Source organism: Stegostoma tigrinum, chromosome 36 (genome assembly GCF_030684315.1).
Source record: "Stegostoma tigrinum isolate sSteTig4 chromosome 36, sSteTig4.hap1, whole genome shotgun sequence".
NCBI classification, from domain to species: domain Eukaryota; kingdom Metazoa; phylum Chordata; class Chondrichthyes; order Orectolobiformes; family Stegostomatidae; genus Stegostoma; species Stegostoma tigrinum.
In genome coordinates, this window is record NC_081389.1 from 19,677,274 (window position 1) to 19,701,150 (window position 23,877).

The following is a 23,877-nucleotide window of genomic DNA, read 5'->3' on the forward strand; positions in this document are numbered from 1 at the left end:
TCCTTGACTTCTCAGCAACTAATTCTTTGTCGTTCCTCCCTGCATTTGTGCAAACAGTTCAAAGTGAAAATGTATTTGTTGCTTTGATAATGGGGTTTATGCCTGTCTCCATCCTGCAACCTGCGATGCCTTGGCAAGTTTTGTTTCAGTTTTTCTTTCTCTTATATTCTCACAAGGGCATAATGCTCTATCACCTTTGCCTCTCTTAAGAAGCGGCTAGGCAACTCAAGTGATGGCACCTTGTCATGGGCTTTTACTCTTTAGAAAGTTGGATAAACAAAGTCCAGAAGTGTATTGATAAATTAGTCCTTCTGCTGTTTTTCTATGAACCAATCAGATCATGTAAAAACATCAGTCTGATCCACATGTTTCATGTGGGATATATTCTTACATTCTCATTTGATCAAAAAACACTTAAAAAGACATTTGCATAACAGTGGGGCATCACCAGGTGAGACCCCCCAAATACTTTAATGCAACTTTAAAATACCACCAACCCCTAAAAAATTAGAGGTGATTTCTCGACACTGCAGATTCTGACCTTGGGTAGTCTTTTTAAAACAGTAGGGGCGAATGAAACTTTTATAATTCAAGGTACATCTAATGATTCTTGAGTTAATTAACCAGAAAATGGCACAAAAACAAATAAAAACAGAAGTCTTAATACTGATTGGTTGCTGGATTCAAAGGTCTATAAATGGGCCTACAGCGTTTTCTTTAACCTTGATCACAAAGTAATTACTGAATACTTGCCTAACACATTTTCAACCTGCGCACGTACATATTTACAATTATTTTTAATCAACCTGTTCCAATATGTTATAATACTCCAGCCTAGATGTATGGACACTACCACTGCACTGTAAGGCTCCCTTGAAAACACTGTATAAAGACATAATTTGTCAATTATGTAATTCAAATGAGAAGGTGCACAAGATAATTAACTTCTCTTTGCTTTCGGCTTTTGCTTTGCCATCTATTTGCTAATGGATGAATATTTCAACTTTTACTTCAACTCACCAGTGTCATTGTTTTATTTTACCACTTCAACTTTTGTTAACTGAATACTTTCCTGAAAGTGCTTGCATTTGGCGGTATAATTTTTTTTCCATTCTTCATTGTGAATTACAACCTGCTCCCATTCTTTCCATTGGTTTGTATCAAATTCATGACTTTTTTTCCTTCTCTGTACCAATGAAGGAATTTTAGTTAAATACAATTTTAATTTAATGTCTTATACTTGATCTTAGGTTTGGGAAGTTGATCTACATATGTACACAATTCTTTCCAACTTAGATCATTTATCTGATACCATCGCCAAAGACCTTTGAATATCACTCCGAAATGTGTATGGTTTGAATGTTCGGTTTATACACAAATGGCACGATGCACAGTTTCAAAGTGCCGCAAGCTAGAGAATCATGAAGTTGATTAGCATGTCATAATGAGCTTTGGGAAGGTATTTCAACGAAGTAGTCCATGAAATGGGAAAAAAGCTTCCTGTTGATTTCAGTACTCCGTTGCTGCTTATGTGTTTGACTCAAGCATCCATCATTGTCCCTTCCTTAGCTCTTTAACATCTACATGGTACCACTGATTACATCAACTTTAAGCATACAGGCTAGATACCGGCATGCACAGCTGACCCAGTTCTCCCTCCATATTTCTCTCTTCTGAGAGGCAGCTTGGCTTAATGGTAGTATCTTTGTCTCTTAAATCAGGAGTTGAAAGATCCAATATTTGCACAGAAGTTGGCACCATATACACCACCCAGGCTCTTTTTATTACATGAAGAATACTTACTTGAATGCTCACTATCTTTAAAACTTATTCATGGTTACATCAACAAGAATCATATTAAGAGAAGGCAAAACAAATTTCAAGTGTTTTCTGAAGCTATAGTTTTGCACTGAAGGAAATTAGTTGAAATGCAGAATATCGTCAACCAGTGTATTTCACAAATGCACAGTATTCCAAACAATCTGCACTCTACACTTAGATAACCAGGTGTAGAGTTGGATGAACACAGCAGGCCAGGCAGCATCAGAGGAGCAGGGAAGCTGACGTTTCGGGCCTAGGCCCTTCTTCAGAAATGGGGGAGGGGAAGGGGGTTCTGAAATAAATGGTGGGGGGGGGGGGGGAGCGGATAGAAGACAGATAGACGAGAAGATAGGTGGAGAGGAGACAGACAGGTCAAAGATGTGGGGATGGAGCCAGTAAAGGTGAGTATAGGTGGGGAGTTAGGGAGGACATAGGGAGGACGGACAGGTCAAGGGGGTGGGATGAGGTTAGTAGGTAGGAGATGGGGGTGCGGCTTGAGGTGGGAGGAGGGGATAGGTTAGAGGAAGGACGGGTTAGGGAGGCAGGGATGAGCTGGACTGGTTTTGGGATGCGGTAGGAGGAGGGGAGATTTTGAAGCATATGAAGTCCACATTGATACCATTGGGCTGCAGGGTTCCCAAGTGGAATATGAGGTGCTGTTCCTGCAACCTTCGGGTGGTGTCGTCGTTGCACTGCAAGAGGGCCAGGATGGACATGACCTCTGAGGAATGTGAGGGGGATTTGAAATGGTTCACGACTGGGAGGTGCAGTTGTTTAGTGTGAACCGAGTGCAGGTGTTCTGCATTTCTGAAAAAGGGTCTAGGCCTGAAAAAAAATCAGCATTCCTGTTCCTCTGATGCTGCCTGGCCTGCTGTGTTCATCCAGCTCTACGCCTTGTTATCTCAGATTCTCCAGCATCTGCAGTTTCTACTATCTCTGAAGCACTCTACGCTTAATCTTTTGCTACTCACATTTGAAAGATCGCCAGAGAGATCTACGTCATGTCCCAGTTTTGGAGTATCTGACAAAGTCGGTTCTTGTACGGAAATGACCGGTATCACTTCCGCGTTTACGTCCTCTGACAGACAGGTGACATCTCTTTCAATGGAGTCTGCGTCTTGCTGCCAAGGCTTGCCTTGCAAAGGCACATTATCAGGCTGCACTGGGTCCGCAGACACGTTTGCTGTGTGCTAATGTAACATATTGCTTATTAACAAGACATTTCAATGTCTCTGCAATTATTCAAAACACTGTTATTGATTAAAATACAAAGCTCTCTTGGTCCAACTCTCCAGCATTAAAGCTCTGCAAAGACAATGTGAATTTACAATTAGATGAGAAACACCTTGTAAGAAGGAAATTTTGTTGCAGGCTATAAAAGAGAAGGCAGCTATAGCGTAAAATGCTTACATGTAAAATAACACCCTCCATATTTTATAACCAGTTGAATTGGAAGCCCTGCAGTGGAATATAGTCTATTTACATGGCCGTATGGATTTGTAAGCCCTGGTGGTAATATACAACTGTTTTCTGGTGCAGAGTTTGGTCAGAGGCTTTTCCAACTGCTGAGGAAGATGCATACAGGCTGGTGGAAGAACAATCACATCAAAAACTTTGTATTTACGTTGCAGATTGAACTGCAAACAACCCAAAAGTAATTCATAAAGCATAATCAAAACAAAATGGATGCAGAGCCAAAGCAGAGTTTGGAGAGGTGTAGACAGAAGTGTGATCAGAGGTTTGGGTTTTCAGGATGGTGTTTAAGTATGTGAAGAAGCACAGGAGTTGTAGGAAAGATTGATAGATCTTGGGTTGCTAATTACTGGGCAAGATGGTCTTAGGACTGCTGGATCTATTCCTCCAAACGAAATACTATAAATGATATGTCCAATTTGCAATGTAGAAGGCATTCACTCTCAAGAGTTCTGGCAATTCAGATGATACCATTCTAAATATGGCTATTTACTTATTTGATTTGAATCTTGTAAATGGGAACATTTGCCAAATATTGTACAAGTGCTGTTAAAGAAACGTAAAATCAAAACACCAAAAAAATTGTCAATTTATAAATTAATGGGAACTTTCTACACAGCTCTGAAGCTCTGTGGTATGTTTGCAAATGGTCTAAAAAGCTAAATGCACCAGCTTTAATAGTATCTAGAAAGTAACTATTTAAATGAGAATGCTTTTTTTGCAGTATCATGTTTTTCAGACTTTTAGTGATTCCATTAATTAAGTATATGACTACAGTCATGAGTCATTACTTTTAACCCTCAGGTTTATTGTTATGATGAGTTATAAGACAATGTTAAAAGAAATATTACAGTTGAGAATATTCATGAATTGAGTACTATTTATACCCTAAAAATTACAGATAATGTTAAATTAATTTCAAGAATACTAAGTACAAAGCTTTTCTGAGCTATTATTGTTTGCGCACATAATATTTAGTATGAAATATTCTAACTTGTGTTTTTGTGAAATTTGTGCTTATCAACGTGACCTTTATATGTGTTGAGTATGGAACACTTTCTATCTTGAGCATCAGTGTAAACATCAAGCACATTCAGATCTTTAATTTCAAAATAGCTACAATTTTAGCACTGACGTGGAATATTATTAAAACCATCGTGCCTTCCAAACATTCAGTAGCTAATGCTTGAGTGACAATACATGCACTAATCCCAGAAACGACCTGTCCTCTGAAGCAATTCATTTACAGAAGGGAAACTTTTCAGAGCCAAGAATTTAAAATTACATAAATATCCAACATAAAATATCAATTTAATACAAATGTGTATTCCACTGGGCTCTTGGAATGATTGATATTTCTGGATTACTGAGTTATAACATGCCAGACAGAATTCAGAATTTCGCAACAGTGCAGGCTACTTCTTCAAAAAAACCCACAGTAACCACATAATGGTTAACAATTCTGTTCACTAAATTCTGGTGTATGTAACAGATGCAAAGTGAATTGAGGGATGAATTTGGATCAAAATCAGAATAAATTTACTGTCTCTGGCGGTATTGGAACTATATACAATAATTCAGACACCTGGCATTCAGAACACTTCAGTATGGAACAGAGCTGCAGATACTAAACAATTGTGATAAAATCTCTTCCTGAAGGGTGTTTTTTCTAGAGAAAAAACATTTTTTGTATGGTCATTTCTTGTGTGAGTGGTGTCGGCCAGATTACTGATCAAAGGGCAGGTGGTGAAATAGAGTCTTTAAAAATAAGTCAATGCTCTGTTTGAAATCTGAAAGCATAATAGTGTAATTATGTCACTAAATGGGTCTTTTTTTCCCCCAAATTATAGGCTTACAACAGGTTGGAACTACAAACAATCTCACAAATATGTGAAAGATGAATGCTTCTGCAGTCAGCTTTCAACCAGCCAATGCTACTTAAACTAGACTGATGTATCTCCTTGTGCATTCCATTACACCAAAGTCATGTCTCCTTGCCTTAGCTCTCTCCTCCTGGAGCATTTTGCTTCTTTTCTTTTCCACTTTTCTTCTACATATCTTTTTGCTAAGCCATTTTTACCCTCTGAAGCTCTTAACTTTGCTTCTTCATCCAAGAGCTTATTTTTGCTTCTTCTCTCTTTAATCACACTTACAAATGAAAACCTGCATTTCAACTTTATAATATTGCTCTTCCCTACATGATCCTGATTTTCTTCCCTCACCCTAGGGTCCCCATTGTGTTTCCCAAGTTGTTCTTAATAACTTTATCCATGTTCCTTTCCACTATTTATTCCTGACGCCATCTCTCCTAGACTTGAGTCCAAATTTCTCTCCGTCTATTTAAATCCAATTCCAACGGAACTAAAGAAGTCAGGTTTAGTTAATTATTTGTATCTGACCCTTCATTTGCCACAATTGCTTATTTATTCAAATTAACTAATTACCACACGGGCTGCCCTCACTCTCCAAGGCCTATTTTCATTTATTCATTTGATAATAGCTGTTTATTTAATTTACTTAACCAGTATTAACCAATGTTAATTAATATTCAAATTCAACTCTCACCGGAGGGAAAAAATCTCCTACCACAGCAGCAATATCATGACAGTTGCAAGCAATAAGCAGATGACACACTACAAACCAGGACATGACATCAGCTACACAAAGTGCATCAGAGAGAACAGTTTACATAAACCTAAAATAATTCAAAAATTATTATTATTGGAACTTCGCCATCACAAATTCAGCCTGAGTATTGCAATTAACAATCACAGTACCACTGAAAAATGAAAACAACTGAGCCTTGACTGGGAACCAAGTGTGCAGAAATAATTATCCACTTGTTAGTTGCACAACATTTAAAGAAACTGTATATTCACTTTTTAAACCTTAATTTATTTCATTTCATGACTTCATAATGATCGCAGGGAAGCAAGCAGAACACAATTTAATAAAATTGTACAGTTAAGCTGTCTCATACTTTTTTTAAAGATTGATTGTCAACGTTAAATATTACTAAGATTTTACCAGTTTATGGTTACTTTATGTAGCTGATACATACCTTGAGGAGGTCTACAGAGGTGTCTTCATTCCTGTTAATTAACTTTTCTGGTGAATCTGTCATGCTGTCAGAACTAGGACTACTTTCAAAATCTATTTTCCTATTCTGGGATACTGACAGCCCATTTTCTTTATCACTGTCATCCTTAAGACTCAGGTACATCATATCTGAAGTCTTAGTAGAAGCATTCGCTGCCATTGTGGCAGAACGTGATCGAGTAGCTCTTCCACGCTGTACCGTTTCCCATCCTTCAGTATCTTTCCTCTCTATAAGAAGTGAGCAAAGACAGATTTGCAAAACGTAGCATTAACTGATAGCTGTGTAAAACTGTGAACACCGGAGAACGGCAAGGAATTTTTGGTTTCAGCTGTATAATGGATAGAATTAACAAAATAAAGCTCAGTTAGTGATTCACATTCCAAAAACATCTGAGGCCCTCAAGTCCTTCATTCTTACTTACACTCTCAGCTACCATGACACTAGTCACTTAAAGAAAACAGATAAATTAACAAAGAGACTCAAAAACATTAAAATTCATTTCAAATACCAGTCTCATCTGCCCTTCGATTTTACTGATCAAAAATTTTCTGAGATGGCATTTCTGACAGCTATATCAGTAACTATATCCACACAAATAACGTAAACTGTCAATTGATTTGTTGCCATTTGAAATTTGCTGGCCTGAAAATTTGCAGCTGAACTTTCAGCATAATTGTTTGCAACTGAAAGTGGGGTATTTTTGCTGAGCATTATTAGTTATCGATGGTCAATTGCCTGTTGGTCAACTCAGCACCAGAAGATCTCAGGTCTGATTGTCAGCTATATAACAAAAAGTAAATTTGAATGGCTTAGCTTTGGGATGGAAGGAAGGGGCAGGATTGGTTGTTCCCATGGCAAGAATTGCAAGGATTTAGATTCAGGGACATATGCATGCACTCCTAATAAAACAATGCAGAAACACTAAAGTCTCACAACCTTTGCCCTTAACTTTCTAGGTTTACACTGCAAACGTAATGGTATTAAAGGACTAGATATGTTCAGGGGCCAAAAGACAGCACCTAAATGGGAGAAGTATCAAAAATAGAATTAACTAGTTAGCATTCCAAAATGACATACATCAAGCAGAAGTTATAGTTCTGATTGGAGATTGTACTATTTCTACAGCTGCTTCATCTACCGCAGATGTTAAACAAAAGAATATCAATTTTCATCATTACCCACAAATCCAGTCATTCCTCTCAAGTATCAGATTCTCTGCTATGGTGGGCCTATAACTTTCCCAGCTTCCTTATGTACTTGTACAGTAGTCATGCTCAAGCTATGCACAATTGTAGACATAGCAGATGTTTGTGAACTACCAGTCTCGCCAGTACGTGCTATAAACACACAAAGACCACCCAATTTGAAGTTGAAGCTCATCTTAGCATTACATACCTGCACAATATCAATATGTGCAGTTTTTAAATTTTTTTAAAAATATTTTAAGGTTTGCAACAGTGCAGAGGCAGTAATACAGGGTGGATCACCCAGAGGCATTCTTATGTTTCCAAGAGTGACAACAGAAATTGGAAGTAAGTCAACTTAAAGGTAAGAAAAATAAGAAGGTGGCAGACATTTGAATGTACGCCTTACAAAATAAATTTGCAAGTTTCTGATGAGTCAAGCAGGAGAGAGAATCCAAAGACTGGATCTGATCAGTTAATCATAAGGCTAAGAATTGAAATATTATTTAAAGCATACATCTCAATCTGCAGCATGCTAGAAGGATGGAACATAGTTACACGTAGCCAACTGGCTGGTTTTGCTGGTTTAGAAGTCTTGCATGCTGTTATAGGGGCAGTTGGGAAAATCTAGTGTAAGATATAAATAGCTATTAATTCATGAATAGTTTCACCCTAACTGGAAAATTTTATATTAAGGTTGAAGCTTGTGAATGCTTCTTTTCCAATATTGAGAAAAAGAGAGAATTATTCAAAAGAAATGCTGCAGATTGAAGTTCAAGATCCACACTGGCGAGGCAAGGTTCCAGCCCTCTCCAATTGGAAATCTGATGCAAAAATTCCATTCAATATTTCATGGTTCACATTTCCAAAACAATTAATTTATCCAAAGCAAAGGAACTCATATAAACTCAAGAGAAATGTTTCAAGGAATTTATCAACCAAGTAAGGACCATATGGCAACATTTGATCTTAATGTTTTGCAGTCAATTCTAACATTTCCTTAAAAGTACGTTAGAGAACAAATCAATATTTTTACATATGACTCGTTTTGTTGGAATTCCCAAAACAACTCCTGAAATTATGTGCGCGCTTTGCAGAGATTAATTGCATCTTCAGTATGAATTTTTTTAAAAATCCTTCCCAGCCTCCACTGAGGTTAACTAATGTTACAGGCAATATTACCCAGAATTCTCCACACACTCCAACCACACCATCACCATTACCCCCGCAGCCCTGCACCCCCCACACCGAGACACACACACACAAATTAAACTGCACCCTCCTCTCCTTTCCCCCCATGCCTTTGTTCAGATTTGCTATTCTTTCATTCTAATCTTTGCAAAGAAAGGATTTTGGATTTGGAGAATTACATACCAATCTCCAGCACAAGTTCCAGGCTGACGAAGAGATCAATCAGCATGGTTTGTGCCGTCACTCCACACGCATCTGACTGAGAAGGTTCTAAAATTATGGTTTCCAAGCCTCAGAGTGAAAGTAGTTTCCTGAAATTGAGGGATCTTCCCCACAGACATTCCAAAACCCCAGCCTAACTCAGGTGATATTTTCAGCTGTTCTTCATGCCTTATGATTCAATGACATCACTCATCCACTATCATAGCAAGTCACAAACGCATCAAGCACAAGCAGGAGGGGTTGAATAGTCAGAAAGCTCAGGAATCAGGAAAGCTAGAGGTCAGTGAATAGAGGGTTCAGAGAAAATCGATGAAGGCTCAAGATTGTAGGCTAGGGGGAAGAGAGATTGAAACTAGATCACTGAGTCATGTAAAGGAACTTTAGGTCAGATTATCCTCCATGTTCTGGCACCGTTATGTGTCTATTGTGATCCAAGATCAGGTTTCTTGCAGAAAAGCTGCTGTAAAAAATGTCATTTTAGTCTTGACAAACCTGTGCCTTTGAACCACATACAAACGAAAGGCTGTCTTTGATTTTTTTGTCATTCAGAATTTTTGCAGTGTCTTGAAACTGGCAAAAGATATTCAGATTGGATTTAAAAAAAGCTAGAGGAGAACATTAAAAAGTATTTTTGATGCTAACTTCATAAAATATGACTTAATCCTAATCAGCATGTGTTTTCTGAGACCAATAAGACATTTCATATCTGTGCTGCAACTAATGATGGGGAGTTCTATGTTGAGTCATAGATCGGTTTAATGATTTAAAAACGTAAAGTTCTGCAATATTCATCAACTTTAAGTAACAACTGAAAATATTCAAATCTCCATAAAAACGTTAAAAAAATACAAAAATGTATCAACCAATCTTTCGCTTTAGGCTACATTCAGCACAGGCTGTGCAACTTGCTCTCTATTCTGTCAACGCACATTCATATATTCAAGTTCCTGATGATGTAAGCAAGCACAGAAACAGGATTGACTGCCCTAGTTGATTCAGTTGGAGGCAGTAAAAGAACCGTGCACTGCATTTTTGATGACTCCAGACTCAATGCCCTCATGAAACTGGCAGAATGATCTTGATCAACACATTGGTACACTTCAGAGCAATTACAGTACACGATTCACATCTGCAAAAGCATTAGATATTGAGTAACTTAAGCACAGTCCTGAATGCAGAATAAAAAAAAACTGCAGATGCTGGCAATCAGAAATTGCTGGAATAGATGCAGCCGTTCTCGCAGCTGAAGTTCTGAAAAAGGGTCACTGCACCCAAAACATTAACTCTGCTTTCGCTCCTCAGATGTTATCAGACCTGCTCAGGTTTTCCAGCAATTCCAATTTCAATAACAATACTCAATATGAAGTAGCAGACAGAGTTCTGAAATGGTCTGCCTAGGGGTTTAAAAACACTTAGGTTAAGGCACAGGTTTCCAGACCAAAATCCTCCAAATACTATGTACAAAGTAGTACTGGGGAATTATCAAGCTCATTAAATTTTTGACTATCATTGGGTTGTGTATTTTTCTGTAGTTGTTTCCGGCGCTGCAGAATGACAAAATAGATTCTGCAGTGAAAGCACAATTTTTCTTTAGGAAGCTGATTAACCAAAGTTTCCATAAAATGTGTCAACATTTGGAAGCATTTAAAAGTAATGATTACATCCTAGCTGTTCATAGGAACACAAGATGTAAGAGTTTTCTGTGCACAAGTCTTCTTACTCATACATGTAATACCTGGTTGAACCATCTGTTTTAATGAGAACTTTGGTAGATAAGGAGCACTGACCCAAAAAAAGTAATAATGTTATAGATTTGGGCATGAAATATTGTTACCAATTAGTACGCTCCTGGAAAACAAACAGCAAGGGAGTTAGTTCTTTCCTCTGCTGTCAAATGGTTTAGTCAACAAATCCAAATGCAGGGTTTGCAGAGAAATGCAACAAAATGGCAAACAGAAGTTACTTCACTTTACCTTTCACCTCAAGATGTGCTCTTTTAACACTTTCCAAAATCCATGGTTTCCTTAAGACTGGGTCTGATGGCAAGTAGTTGAGCTGAAACATTAGCTCTGTTCTCTCCCCACATGACCTATTGAGTGTTATCAGCACAGTCTGCTTTTAATTTTGTAAATATATTAATTAAGACTCACCATTTGGATGCAATCTGCTCCGCTGTGAAGATTTTTGACAGTTGTTTCGGCTGGTTTTTTGGGTAACTGTATTTGCCCGATTAGCCTTGACTTTGTCTGCCCAACTGACACCAGATGGGGTAAGGCGAGCCGCTACCAAAGCTGGAGGGGCAGCCCTAAATGGAAAATTAACTAGAATTAGATTGAATCAGTGGGGATAACCAAAAAATAAAGAACTAATGGAAATAAAAAGAATATAAACTCAACAACTTTCAGCTTAACGCAATGATGCCTGATTTCTGAAAAATCTACATCCTCAAATTTTTATTACATACAAAAGCACTTTCTCAGCCACACTAACTGTTACCACACTAACCCACAATCAACTCTCACTCCACATATTATGACAAAATATTTATTGCACAACTAAAAATCATACTATAGCTGCTCCTGGAAACTTGATTTGCACAGATCAGATGCTGCATTTGCCTGTATTATGATGGTCACTTATTAAAGTCTTTGGTTATGAAATGCTTTGAATCTTTCCATAAAAGCAATTATTTTACATTTATAGGAAATATGTATACTTCCAATGTCAACCTTAATCAATTTTAAAAGTACGATCCCAAATCCTTTACCTCTTCCAAATTCTTCCATTCCCAGGATCTGAATACCATTTGAGTCACAATGTAATGATACTATTAATGGCATCAATAGTTGTTGTTTCCTGAACAAATTAACATTGTGCTTTCTCACTACCGACCTATACTGAGATTTTCCAAACATCAGACAAACTCCTTCAGATAGTACCGAAGTTGCACTTCACAAATTTAAAATATCTGCACATACGGATTTCCCTGTTGCATTCTGAGCTGCGCACGTGATGTGAAATATGAAAAAAACATACAAAGTTGACAGTACTGACAGCCAGAAATCCTTCACACTTGAATCTAAATTAAAACTAATTGTATTCCAAATAAAAGTAACTTACTTTATGTAGAAAACTAGTATAGTCAAAGTTCTTTTAAACTCATTCATGAGATGAGGGTATGGTTGGCTATGCCCATCCCTAATTGTGCAGAGAGTAGTTAAGAGTCAACCACACTGCCGTGGGTCTGGAGTCACACATAGGCTAGACCAGGTGAGGATCACAGCTTCCCTCCCTAAAAGGCTCAGTGAAACAGATGAGTTTTCCAACACTCAACAACAGTTTCACAGCCGCCATTATATTAATTCCAGATTTTTATTAAATTAAAATTCCACAATCTGCCTTGGCAGGATTCAAATACAGGACTCCAGTCCATTACCCATCTCTCAGGATTAACAATCCAGAGATAATACCACTCAGGCCATTGTTTATTGAAGCTTTTAAAATGAATTCTATTTTAAAAATAAGTCCATAAGTTACAAGTTATAATAGTAAATATAAAAGTAAAACAAGAGTTTTAATATATGAACACTACATTTACTCTCGGCTAAATCATCTGTGCATTTTGAAATGGCAATATCGGCACGTTTCCTACTCAATGTCCAACATAATTGTATTTTTGGACTCTAACGTTACTTATCAACAATTAACCCAGTAAAGCAGAATGCATAAACCATAACACATTAAATATTGTTTTCTTTACTTCAGCTGTTCCACGATACGCATTAAACTACCGTTTGTGCTCAATGTAAATGTACATATCAATACCAGTCAACATTTACAGTACTCTGATAATCAATAGTCATTTCCTGAGATATTTCCATTACACAATAACACATATATTGAACCAACTCACCAGCAGTCTTCAACAAAAATTAGACGTGAACATTCCTATGCAGTAATACATTTAAGAAATCGAAAGCAGCCCCAAGTAGGTGACATTAAATAAAGGATCAACCTGCCTGTGTTAATCCCATACTTGCCTCTGGAATTTAACTTAATCCAACCCAAAGTATGGTACTTTGTAATCAAGGAAAATAGATCACATTTAGAGCATTTTATAACAATACATTACCAAGTTTGGGTAATTAACTGGAATTTAACTAGTCTTCTGTGAAGATAAGCTCTGACGTAATCTGACGTCAAACCCAATTCATTCAAAACACTGACACATCAATTGAACGTTTAAAGGTTTCAAAAATTCAGAAACTTACTTTGAAACAGCACAGAACACTACATTTTTCCATTCTAAAACAGAATTTGTTTCACAGAGCTGCTCTCTGCCACAACAAGATAAAAAGATCAGCGACTAACTTTTCAGATTTTTAAAAAATCCTTAGCAAGACCAAAAAAGAAGACTTGTTTTTTCAACCCCCCCCACTCCCCAGAGTGCTTCACAGTGTATAAATAACTGCATGACATTTCATACCAATATTTGGGAAACTTGGTGGAATCAATGCCACTAGGTTTGTCCCTAATTCACATTGATATATTACATTTCTCACAATATCACCAGAGAAAATACTTAGAACCAGTTTGCAGAACAACAAAATTACGTAGACTAATCAGCTTGGTTCTATTGAGAGGATTCTTGCCTTAAAGTTGCAAGATTGGAAGTGTAAAATCCATACCTAGATGAGCATATAAAACGTCATCTTTTGGATGAGGCCTTGAATGAAAGCTGAGCCTATCCTGCTCAAGGCGGTGTCAAAATTCCATAGCACTACCTAAAGAGAAGCAAGACATCTCCCAATTTCCAGCTCTCATTCCTTCCTAAACCAATAGCACCGAAAATTTATTCACTGATCATTCATCTCATGTTGTTTGTGGGATCTTGATACACACAAATTGGCTGCTATGTTTGTCTCCATAAAAATAATTACATTAAAAATTGAACTGTTAAGACATTTTGAGAAATGTCTGACGAAATGACATTGTTTTAACTCCTCCAGGTTCTTCTCATACCAGTAATTCCTACAGAATGCCAGCATGACACAAACTACTTAAATCCCCAAGAACTATAGGACTCTGGTTTCAAACATGAGCACAAAGGATGCACAAACATGACCATAGGAATGATGTAATATTTTCCCATTATCAACATATATAAAGGAAAGCCTAGAAACTCTTACATGGTATTGGGACCTCCAAAATTTAAACTTCTTCGAGCACTTGACGTTGTGCAAATTCTGTCTGCCGGTGGACTTGGCATAACATGTCGTCCAGGGGACATTTTCCTCACTTCCCAAGCCAACGATGTGGGTCTGCAATACAGAATGTAAGTCAAGACTTGAAAGCATACAATACATATGACATATATTTATTCAGTATACAGTGCTCAGTTCTAGTTTCCATATCACATAAAAAGACTCTGGAGCAGGTACAAAAAAATGTCAAAGATGAAACAAAAACTAAGACTAAAAGACTTAGAATGACTAAAATGCTAGAATTCTTTTCTCTGAAAGCAAAAAGGCAGAGTGATAAATTGATAGAGATTGCTAATATTTTAATGGTTTAACGATGAATGATTAGGAGGGATATTTCATATGTGAGGGAATGATTCAAAGTTGGGGCCACAAACACAAGGTAGCCACTAATAAATTTTGCCACTCATGGTAACTGTTAAAGTGTGGAACAGAGTCAATTTTTTAAAAATTATTCATGGAATGTGGCATGATTGGCTTGGTCTTTATTTAATGTCCATCTCTAACTGCCCTGGAGTGTATTTGAGGCAAGAAGTATCAATTTAAGGGGGAGCTGAATGAGCACGAGGGATATGCAGAAACAGACTGTGTGTTCCATTTGCACATATGCAGTTGTACCATGACGTCACACTAGGATAACATTCACATCTTAAATTAATCCCAAGATCTGGGAAAACAGCAACAATTATTATCAGTATGTACACTTCTCTGCTAGGAATGGTGCAATGAAAGACTGATTAGTTGTTAGGCAACTTTGGATTTCATCTGTGTACTGACCAGATTACTTAATGGTCAATGGAAGTACCAATTTCCAAAGAAATATTCAGATTGTTTGTGTTTTCTTGGATCTTACAACTAGCTTAAAACTTAATGCAAGAAATTGTTGCATCTGCTTACTTGTTTTCGGGTTGGAATTAATTTTGGGGCAACAGGCACTGTAATTTGCATCACAGTCAGGTGCAACTCTCCCACCTCTCACCATAATGGACTGCAACACTCCACTACCAGCACTGCTGTCCATAAACGCAACAGTTTAGATAAGGTTAGATGAAGAAAAGAGGGAGGAAATTTATGAGGAGGATAAAGACTAGCTTAGACCAGTTTGGTGGGATGGCCTGTTCTGTCTCCAGGCTGTGAACACAAGGTAACACAATGAATGCAGTTTCATATAATGGCCATTTCATTCTAAAGCATGTTGATGTAGCGCATCAGGGAACATACATTACCTGCAATAATGATAAATTGCATATGAAGAAAGCTATTGCTATCACAAACAACTATGAGTCTAAATCTGATGCTCACAATAAATTATGTAACTCAAGCCTTCTCAATTTATAAGACCATTTTAATTTTTTATTCTATTTTAGTTCAAAAAAGATATAAGCAGTGACCAGGGCTCTTCTACAGTACTGTCTAAACTTGCCTTTATTTGATTTTACCTCAGAATGCATTCTAAGCAAAGATAAACATTCACAATATATTAATTGACTAGGATCTTGATATTTGTACTCAATCATGCCTTCCCCCTGGAACATCACAATTGGGCTAACAATCAGATACATGTCTTTCATCTTCCAAAGTCTTCTGTTTAAAAGTTGCTTCAAATAGGTTGCTTATGATCAGATACTATGCTGCTGACAAAGTTCATCTCCAATGTCTCCTTTCAGAAGGAGGCATCCTTCTTTGGAATATTTAGCATTGAGTGCTGGTTTAACGGAATATAAATCTCCCAATCGGTAATTAAATTACTTCAAGCAGATGGTGTCTACTGTAGTGCATTACCTGTTCCGTGCGTCTGTATTCTCCAACTTCTCCTGCAGCTGCAACCAATCTATCAATGCCTTGAAATCTCGCACGTAATTATCCAGCATCATCAACACCTCCTGAGAAAAGAAAGTCATTATAATCACCTTGCAAGTAATACCCCCTTCTCCAACAAATCATAAGTCAATGTTGGTTTGAGTTGCTCCTTTTTCTCTGCCACGTGTGTCAACCTTTCTACTAAATGGAATAAAATGCCTTAGAAATATAGCTCTAGAAGAAAATGGTTAGCAAGAGATGAAATTTCAATATTCAGATAGTGGAGCTTGCTTTGTAATTGTGCTATTTACAGTCACTAGGATGATGCTTTTCCTCACTTATTTTGAGCCATTTGAAGTGATCGCAAAATATTTACGGTTCAGTTTAATTTCTTTTCTTTGTACATTTGCTTCATGCTAAATCCATTTAAACTGTAAAACATATGGAATTAATCTGTTTTCCATGCTATATTTACATTTTCTCAGCCCCTCAACTATCACCTTCAGCAACATAGATTTCAGTCTAAAACTGATATCCTCTGTTTTGCTGCCTCTGTCACATTCTTAACATTTCTCTCATTTACAAGTTACATTCCCACCAATATTTTACCACTGCCCTTGTTCTGAGAACTCACACTGGTCACCGCACTATCGGAAAGAGGTGATCTCACTGATCCATCAGGATACTGCCTAGGATGGAGCAGTTTAGCTATGATGAGAATCTGTATAAGCTCGGTTTGTTTGCTTTGGAGCAGAGAAGGTTGAGGGGGACCTGATGGAGGTGTGTAAGATTAAGAAGGACATGGACAGAACAGACAGAAAGGATCTGTTACCCGTTGAGGGGTCAACAGCAAGGAGGCACACTTTTAACATGACAGGCAGGAGGCTTTTAGGAGGTAGTTTGAAGAAAGACTTTTCACCAGAGGGTGGCGGAATTCTGGAATGCACTGACAGAGAGGGTAATACAGGCTGATAATTTCACAATGTGTTTCATGTACTTGGATGAACACTCGAAATGTCATAACATTCAAGGCTATGGCCTAGGACTGGAAAGTGGGGTTAGAGTAGATTGGAGTGTAGTTTTGGCAGTACAGATACAGTAGTCGAAGGGCCTCTTCTGTACTGTATGATTTTATGAATCTTTCTCTAGTTTCTCTCCAATCCCATCGTCTCCGAGCCCATCTGACCTTCTCCTCCTTTCTTGACCCTATTCCCATTAAACAGCTGACCATAATTGCCAATAATATAAATGATTCTCACTCCTCAGGGACTGACCCAGTCTTCCAAATTAAACTTCCATTATTCATGTCTTTGCAAGCTATCATCTAAACGCCAAAACTTCCTTCCCTCTGTGAAGTCGTTGAATGTGCTGACAGCCTTTAAATCTGTACCCATCTTCCTCCTAACTCTACATTTGAACTTCTTCAAATAGGTTTCCTCCTCGTTACAGCACTGAAGTGACCCTGTATCAATGTCACAAATGGCATTCTATTTCACTGAAGTGCGCTTGCTCCTGATTCTTCCTCAGTTCTCTGCAGTCTTTGACAATTAATATTGTACCACTGTCCACCACTGCCTCCTTTCTGTTGTCCAAAGGAATGAAACCAACTCACCTGGTTCCATGCTTACATATTCCATTGTAACAGGAGAATCTCCTGAAATGACATTTTCCCACTCACACAATGCTAACCTTGGTCTCTGCCAAGAAACAATGCTTTATTCAGTCCTATTTCTCATTTAAATACTGTTCCTTGGTGAAGACATAACATAAGCTTCCATAACTACACTGGTGACATTCAACTCCATGTTGGGCCTCTAATTTCTGTGTTGCCAGACTGCTTGCCCAATATTCAATCCTGTGTAGGCCAAAACTTCTCCCGATTAAACATCAGCAAGATCAAAGCCAATATGTTTGCCTCCTGAAACAAAACCTGCACCCTTGCCACCAACTCTGACTCCCTCCCTGATCATGGCCTTCAGTTGAACGAGGTTTATACTCTCATTATCTCACTTGATATCTGTATCATTTGGTTCTGCTCATTTCAACTCTTACTGTTGTAAGTCTTACGTATGGGTTTCTTACTCTAGACATGGTTATTTAAATGCTCTGCTGCCTGTCTTGTCAAATGCATCAAGCTCCTCTACACCATCACCCATGCTCACTAACCTACACTGGCTGCCAGTCCACCAGTAATTTGATCCTTGAGATCAAATCTGTCCACAGCTTGACCCCTTCCAAAATTTCATTGTACCACTTTGAGAACTCTGGTCTCCTCCAAACATGGTCTCTTGCACATTGCCATTTATTTGCCGAAGGGAGTGGCACTGTGTTCAGCCATTTCTCTACTAAACTCTGGAATTCTAAAATCTCCCTTCCTCCACCTTTCATTCCACCATTCATTTTCTTAGAAACCAAGGTTAATAAGCCCAAATGTTCTGTCCATTTATGCGTATGTGAAGTGCCTTGATTGCTTTCTAGGCGCCAAATAAAAGTTGTCTCTTTGTGAAAGAAACTTGCTCTTCACACCCTTTTTCCTGTAAAGACTTCATTCCATTCTCTCAGTACCTCTATCTATGTCGCATTTGTTGAGCTGAGGCCAACTTCAACAAGGGAGCCTCCAAAATATCCACCTGCTTCCTCAACCAAGGACTCTCCAGCACCATTGTTGACAGGGCCCTCAACTGGATCTGACCCATCTCCCACACTTCCGCCCTCACCTCTTCTCTTCCCCCCTGCATCTACCATCCCACCAGCATCCACATCCGAAAGATCATCATACACCATTTCCACCACCTCCAGCAAGATGCCACCACCAGACACATATTCCCCTCCCTTTCCTTGTCCATCTTTCACAGGGACTGTTCCCGCCAGGACACGCAGGTCCACCCTTCCTTCACCTCCAACACACCACAGCCCCACGGTACCTTCCCCTCCAGCCACCAAAGGTGCAACACCTGCCCTTTTACCTTCTCTCTCCCCTCTATCCAAGGGCCCAAACTTACCTTCTAAGGGAAACAACACTTCAACTGTACTTCCCAGAATCTAGTCAACTGCATTCATGGCTTAGAGTGGTCACCTCTACATTGGGGAAACGAAGCGTAGACTGCTCCACAGAATATCTACATTCTGCTTGCAAAAAAGGCAGCTTCCAGTTGTCTGCCACTTTAACACACTTGTTCCCTAGCCAACATCTCTGCAACAAGACAGAGACAGTGTCACAGCAAAGCTCAGTGCAAGCTGGAAGAACAACATCCCATTTTCCACTTGGGGACCCGGCAGTCCTCCGGACTCAATGTAGAGGTTAATAATTTTAGGGCCCAAATTCTCCCATGTCCCAGCCCCCAACCCCACACACTAGGCCTGATTATTACATAACCTGCCATTACACACTACCTATTGTTAGTGACTAACAGTCCTAATTAATAGTTATTCACCCTTCCAGCCAGATCGTTATCAACTCCTTGGTTTATCCAACTGCTATACTCTCTCCTTGGCCTCTATCCTATCATTTACTCCCTATTCCATCCCCCTCCCTATTTTCTGCATATAAACCAATATTTTCCCAGCTGCCATCAGTTCTGAGGAAGGCTCACCAGGCCCGAAATGTTAACTCTGATTTTTTTTCTCCATAGGTGCTGTCAGATCTGAACTTTTCAAGGAACTTTTGTTTGTGTCTCTTTTTATGTCCAATATCATTTCTTCCTACGGGAGGACACCAAATTGCTGGCAATCAGAAACTTGCATCTTTCTCTGTCTCTTCTGTCATGAGTCAGAATAACTCTGTTCTATAAATGAACACTGACCATAATAAGTGTCTACTGATATTTAGGTGGAATGCCTTCTACATCTGAAGCCAATCTACGAAGTTGAAAAAAACATTTTGTTATATAAAGTTATACCTTGAAACAATTAGATGATCTAAAGAGTCTGTGCAGCATAGCATAGATTAATGCACACAACTTGCTTAAGATAGAATGGTTTTAACTGTTTATTTTGAGAAATTTTTGAAATAAAGCAGTCTCTCATCATATGAAAGTAACTGCTTAGTATTTCTGCACTTAAATATTTCAGCGAAATACAAAACTAAGGCTACACTTAAGAGATTTACATATCTTATCCCCTTTGATCTAGAAGGACCTCCTTGACGATTCATAATCCAAATTTAATATGCATCCAAGACATGCACAACTGACAAAGCCATAGTTTTATGAAATCAAACGATGAGTTATATTTTGGAAGACTATCACAACAGTTGGAAACAACTTTCCTATGTTACATCAAATCTCAAGCTTCTTGTAAATAATTAATTTTAATAGGACATAGAATTTAACATTGCTAAGAACATTTTTATAACCTTTCAAACAGACTTAATTAACTGATTGTGCTGATTGAGAGAAAGGTGTTTGGTCTCCTGGAATCACCAAAAATCACCTTGCTATATGTTGCTTTTGCATTTCTTAAAACTGAACCAAATAAATGGCGGGTGAGAACATCTTGAGGTGAATCAAGAGAGATTAGTTGTAGTCTTGAATCTGGAGGTAGCAAAATTCAAAACTGTACATTAAAGACATATCATAAGCAGCATATTGGCTCAATGTTAAAATATACTGATTTAAGTGTAATTTTTTCATTATTATTCAAATGCAAATATGCTAACTATCAAGTTCAATAAACACACACTTTACTATATGTTTGCCTCTGATTTAGATGTAGGTATTTAAACATCAGTGATTGATGCCTCCGGTGGCAGTCATCTGGATTTCCTCTACAAGGTTTGTTTATAACTGGCACGTTTCTTAAAACAAAACTGCAGCTGCTAACAAACAATGACAACTGAGTATAAAGTCAGGTTCAACAGATTGAATGACAGCCAAAAAAAAGCTTAAAATAAATGATTAGTGTTACCTTCCTTAACCACAAGCCAAATCTCTCTCACAAACAAAGAGTGCAATCAAAGGGAAAAAAATAAACTGCCAGCAATTAAAAAATCACGTGAATTTGAATTCACTTTTCCGTACAGTTTCTTCATAATTCTATTCCAGTAGATTTAGATTTTCCAATAACTATTCCTGCATGATTCCAAGAAATTGAATAAAGTCACTTCAATAATTATATAAGCATGATCATTGACGTTCTCAAGCCACCTTAAAGATCCAACTGTTTTAATTCAAACTTGTCCAGCTGCGATATACTGTTACGGTTTTGATGCCAGTCTTTAAATATTCCAATGTAATGAAATGTTTGTCACTTCTACTGTTTGCAAATCTTGTCCAATTTCTTAAAATCTTCCAAATAAATATCGCAGACACATTTCTCTTACCTGTCTTTCAGAACATTTCTCTCATGGCGTGACCAAAATGGGATGATGCTTCTTAGCCAGATCCAAAGGTTCCCAAATTCACAGATGCCAGTTTTGTCAATTCTATTTCCTTCATTTGATATCAAAGAAATAGATACAGCAAAATATGGGCTCTTTGAACACTTTTTTAGCATTAAACAAAGGATCTGGGCACTGGTGGCAAAGTTTGCAGTTGTTGCCTGTCCCTAATTGCCATAAAGTAGGTGGTGGTGCCGAACTGCTTCTGTCCACAGGACGCAACACAGGGAAGGAAATTCCAGGATACAGGTTCAGCAACGGTGAAGGAACAGCAAGTTCCAAATCTGGATGGTTTGCCAGAAAACTGGAAGGTGGTGGTGGTCACATGTATCTGCTGCCCTTGTCCTGCTAGATGGTAGAGATTGCAGGGTTGGAAGGTGCTGTTGTTGGAATTACTGCAGTGCATCTTGCAGATGGTGTGTATCACTGTGTTGGGGGTGAATGTTTGAATGGTGGATGGAGTGTCAATCAAGTCGGCTGCTTTGTCCTTTATGGAATCAAGCTTCTTGAGTGTTATTGGAGTTGTACTCAACCAGGCCAGCAGGAAGTATTTTCTTATTCTGACTTGTTTCTTAAAGATGATGGACAGGCTTTGGGGAGTCAGGGTGAGTTGTTTGCCACAGAAAATTTCAGCCTCTGAACCATTTTTGTAGACACACAGTATTCGCAAGGCTGGTGCAGTTTTGTTTCTAGTCAATGGTGATCCTCAGTGTGTTGACAGTTGGGAATCCAGTGATGGCAAAATCACTCAATGTCAAGGGAGATGTTCAGATGCACTCTTGTTAGAGATCATGATTAACTGGCACTGGCATGGCATGAAGGCTACTTGTTGCTTACCAGACTAGGTATAACTGGCATCCAGACCTTGAGACATATTGACACGGCCATTTCAAAATCTGAGAAGTCACAAATGATGCCAAACATCATGCAATCATCAAACATCCCCACTTCTGACCTTATGATGGATGGCACATTATTGATGAAGCAGCTAAAGATGCCTGGGCTTTGGAACGATAAGGAATCCTGCTGTAATGTCCTTGGCTGAGATATCTGACCACCAACAAACTTTGATGTGAGTCCAACGTGGACAGCTTTCCCTCATATGCAGTTACTTTGATTTTGGTAGGGCTCCTTTAAATTCGCTCAGTTAAACGCTGTCTTCATGTTAACAGCAGTCGTCATTCTTACTTCACCTCTTTTGTCCATGTCAGGGTCAAGGCTATAATGAGACCAGAAGCCAAGTGGCCCTAGTAGAACTCAGGCTGAACACTGTTGAGCTCCACCAACTTACACAGTGGAATAAGTCTCTAACAACACTCAAGAAACTAAATATCACTCAGGGCAAATCAGCTCATTTGACTGGCATCCCATCCACCACCAACACATAAGGTGGCAATATGTACATATGCAAAATGCACTGCAGCAACTTGCCAAGCCTCATTCAGTAACACCTTCTGTAACAGCAATGTCTAGTAATTAGAAGGCCAAGAGCAGCAGACACACAGGAACACCACCAGCAAGTTCCCCTCCAACTCGCATTTAATTCCATTTTGGAACAATATCACCAAGACTTCAACTGTCACTTTATCAAAACCCTGGAACATCCTTCCTAACAGCATGGTGACTGCAATCACTCCAGGTGCGCTTTGGCAAGTCCACGAATTTGGCTCATCATCACCTTCTCGGTGGTAACTAAAAAGCAAAACAAATCTTTTCACTTTTACCTCAGTACATGTGACAACAATAAATCAAAAATCAATCCGGAAAAAAACAAATACTGGCATAGCCAGTGTGCCACATCATTGAACAAACGTTTTTTCTCATTTAAAGGAAGGTACGGGTCTCCAACACCAACTACCGATCCACTAGCATTAAGTAATGCTATGGTGGTAGCAATGATGACTAGTGGATGATGCAGAAACAATATTAAGAATATCACTACTGCTATTTAGCCATCTCCTTTTATCCAGTTATGCATTTCAAGAATGTCTGTGAATGTGTTTTAAAAAGTGTATGCTTTGTGTATTTTGAAATAACTTCCTGTTTTAGAGAAGAGTCTAGACCCAAAATGTTCAGTTGCCTGTTATTACCATGGATGCCTCTTGAGTTAAACTTTACCAGCATTTTCTGCTTTTACATTTAATATCACGAGAATGGCTTTTGTTTTTATTTGCTCCAGAGATAGTGCCGTGACTTTCTTTGTCCTGTTATGACACGGAGCTAAAAAACAAAAGTCCTCTAGAGAATGGAGGCAAGACCGCATAAGATTTGAGTAAACTCAATAATCGTGACTAGTAATATGAAGGAAAAATTATAAAACTGAATACTATAATGTACAAATATATTGATTAATGCACTTTCAATTACTACTAATGTCTTGGAGAACAGCTAAATATGTTTCATTACTCCCTGCTAACAAAGTAAAATAATCCACATCACAACACTAAC

At 38.3% G+C, this 23,877-nt stretch overlaps 1 protein-coding gene across 3 annotated transcripts in view; it reads right to left on the bottom strand.

Moving 5' to 3' along the window:
* The window catches only part of scaper (S-phase cyclin A-associated protein in the ER), a 283,244-nt gene that overhangs the window by 213,118 nt on the left and 46,249 nt on the right, over positions 1 to 23,877 (bottom strand). For all 3 annotated transcript variants that reach the window (XM_048520699.2, XM_048520701.2, XM_048520702.2), the window contains 5 exons: positions 16,035 to 16,135; positions 14,181 to 14,312; positions 11,142 to 11,296; positions 6,356 to 6,621; positions 2,793 to 3,011 (listed from right to left, as the gene is read on the bottom strand). In XM_048520699.2, the coding sequence (XP_048376656.2) occupies positions 2,793 to 3,011; positions 6,356 to 6,621; positions 11,142 to 11,296; positions 14,181 to 14,312; positions 16,035 to 16,135 (873 nt within the window). The remainder of the gene's footprint in view (positions 1 to 2,792; positions 3,012 to 6,355; positions 6,622 to 11,141; positions 11,297 to 14,180; positions 14,313 to 16,034; positions 16,136 to 23,877) is intronic.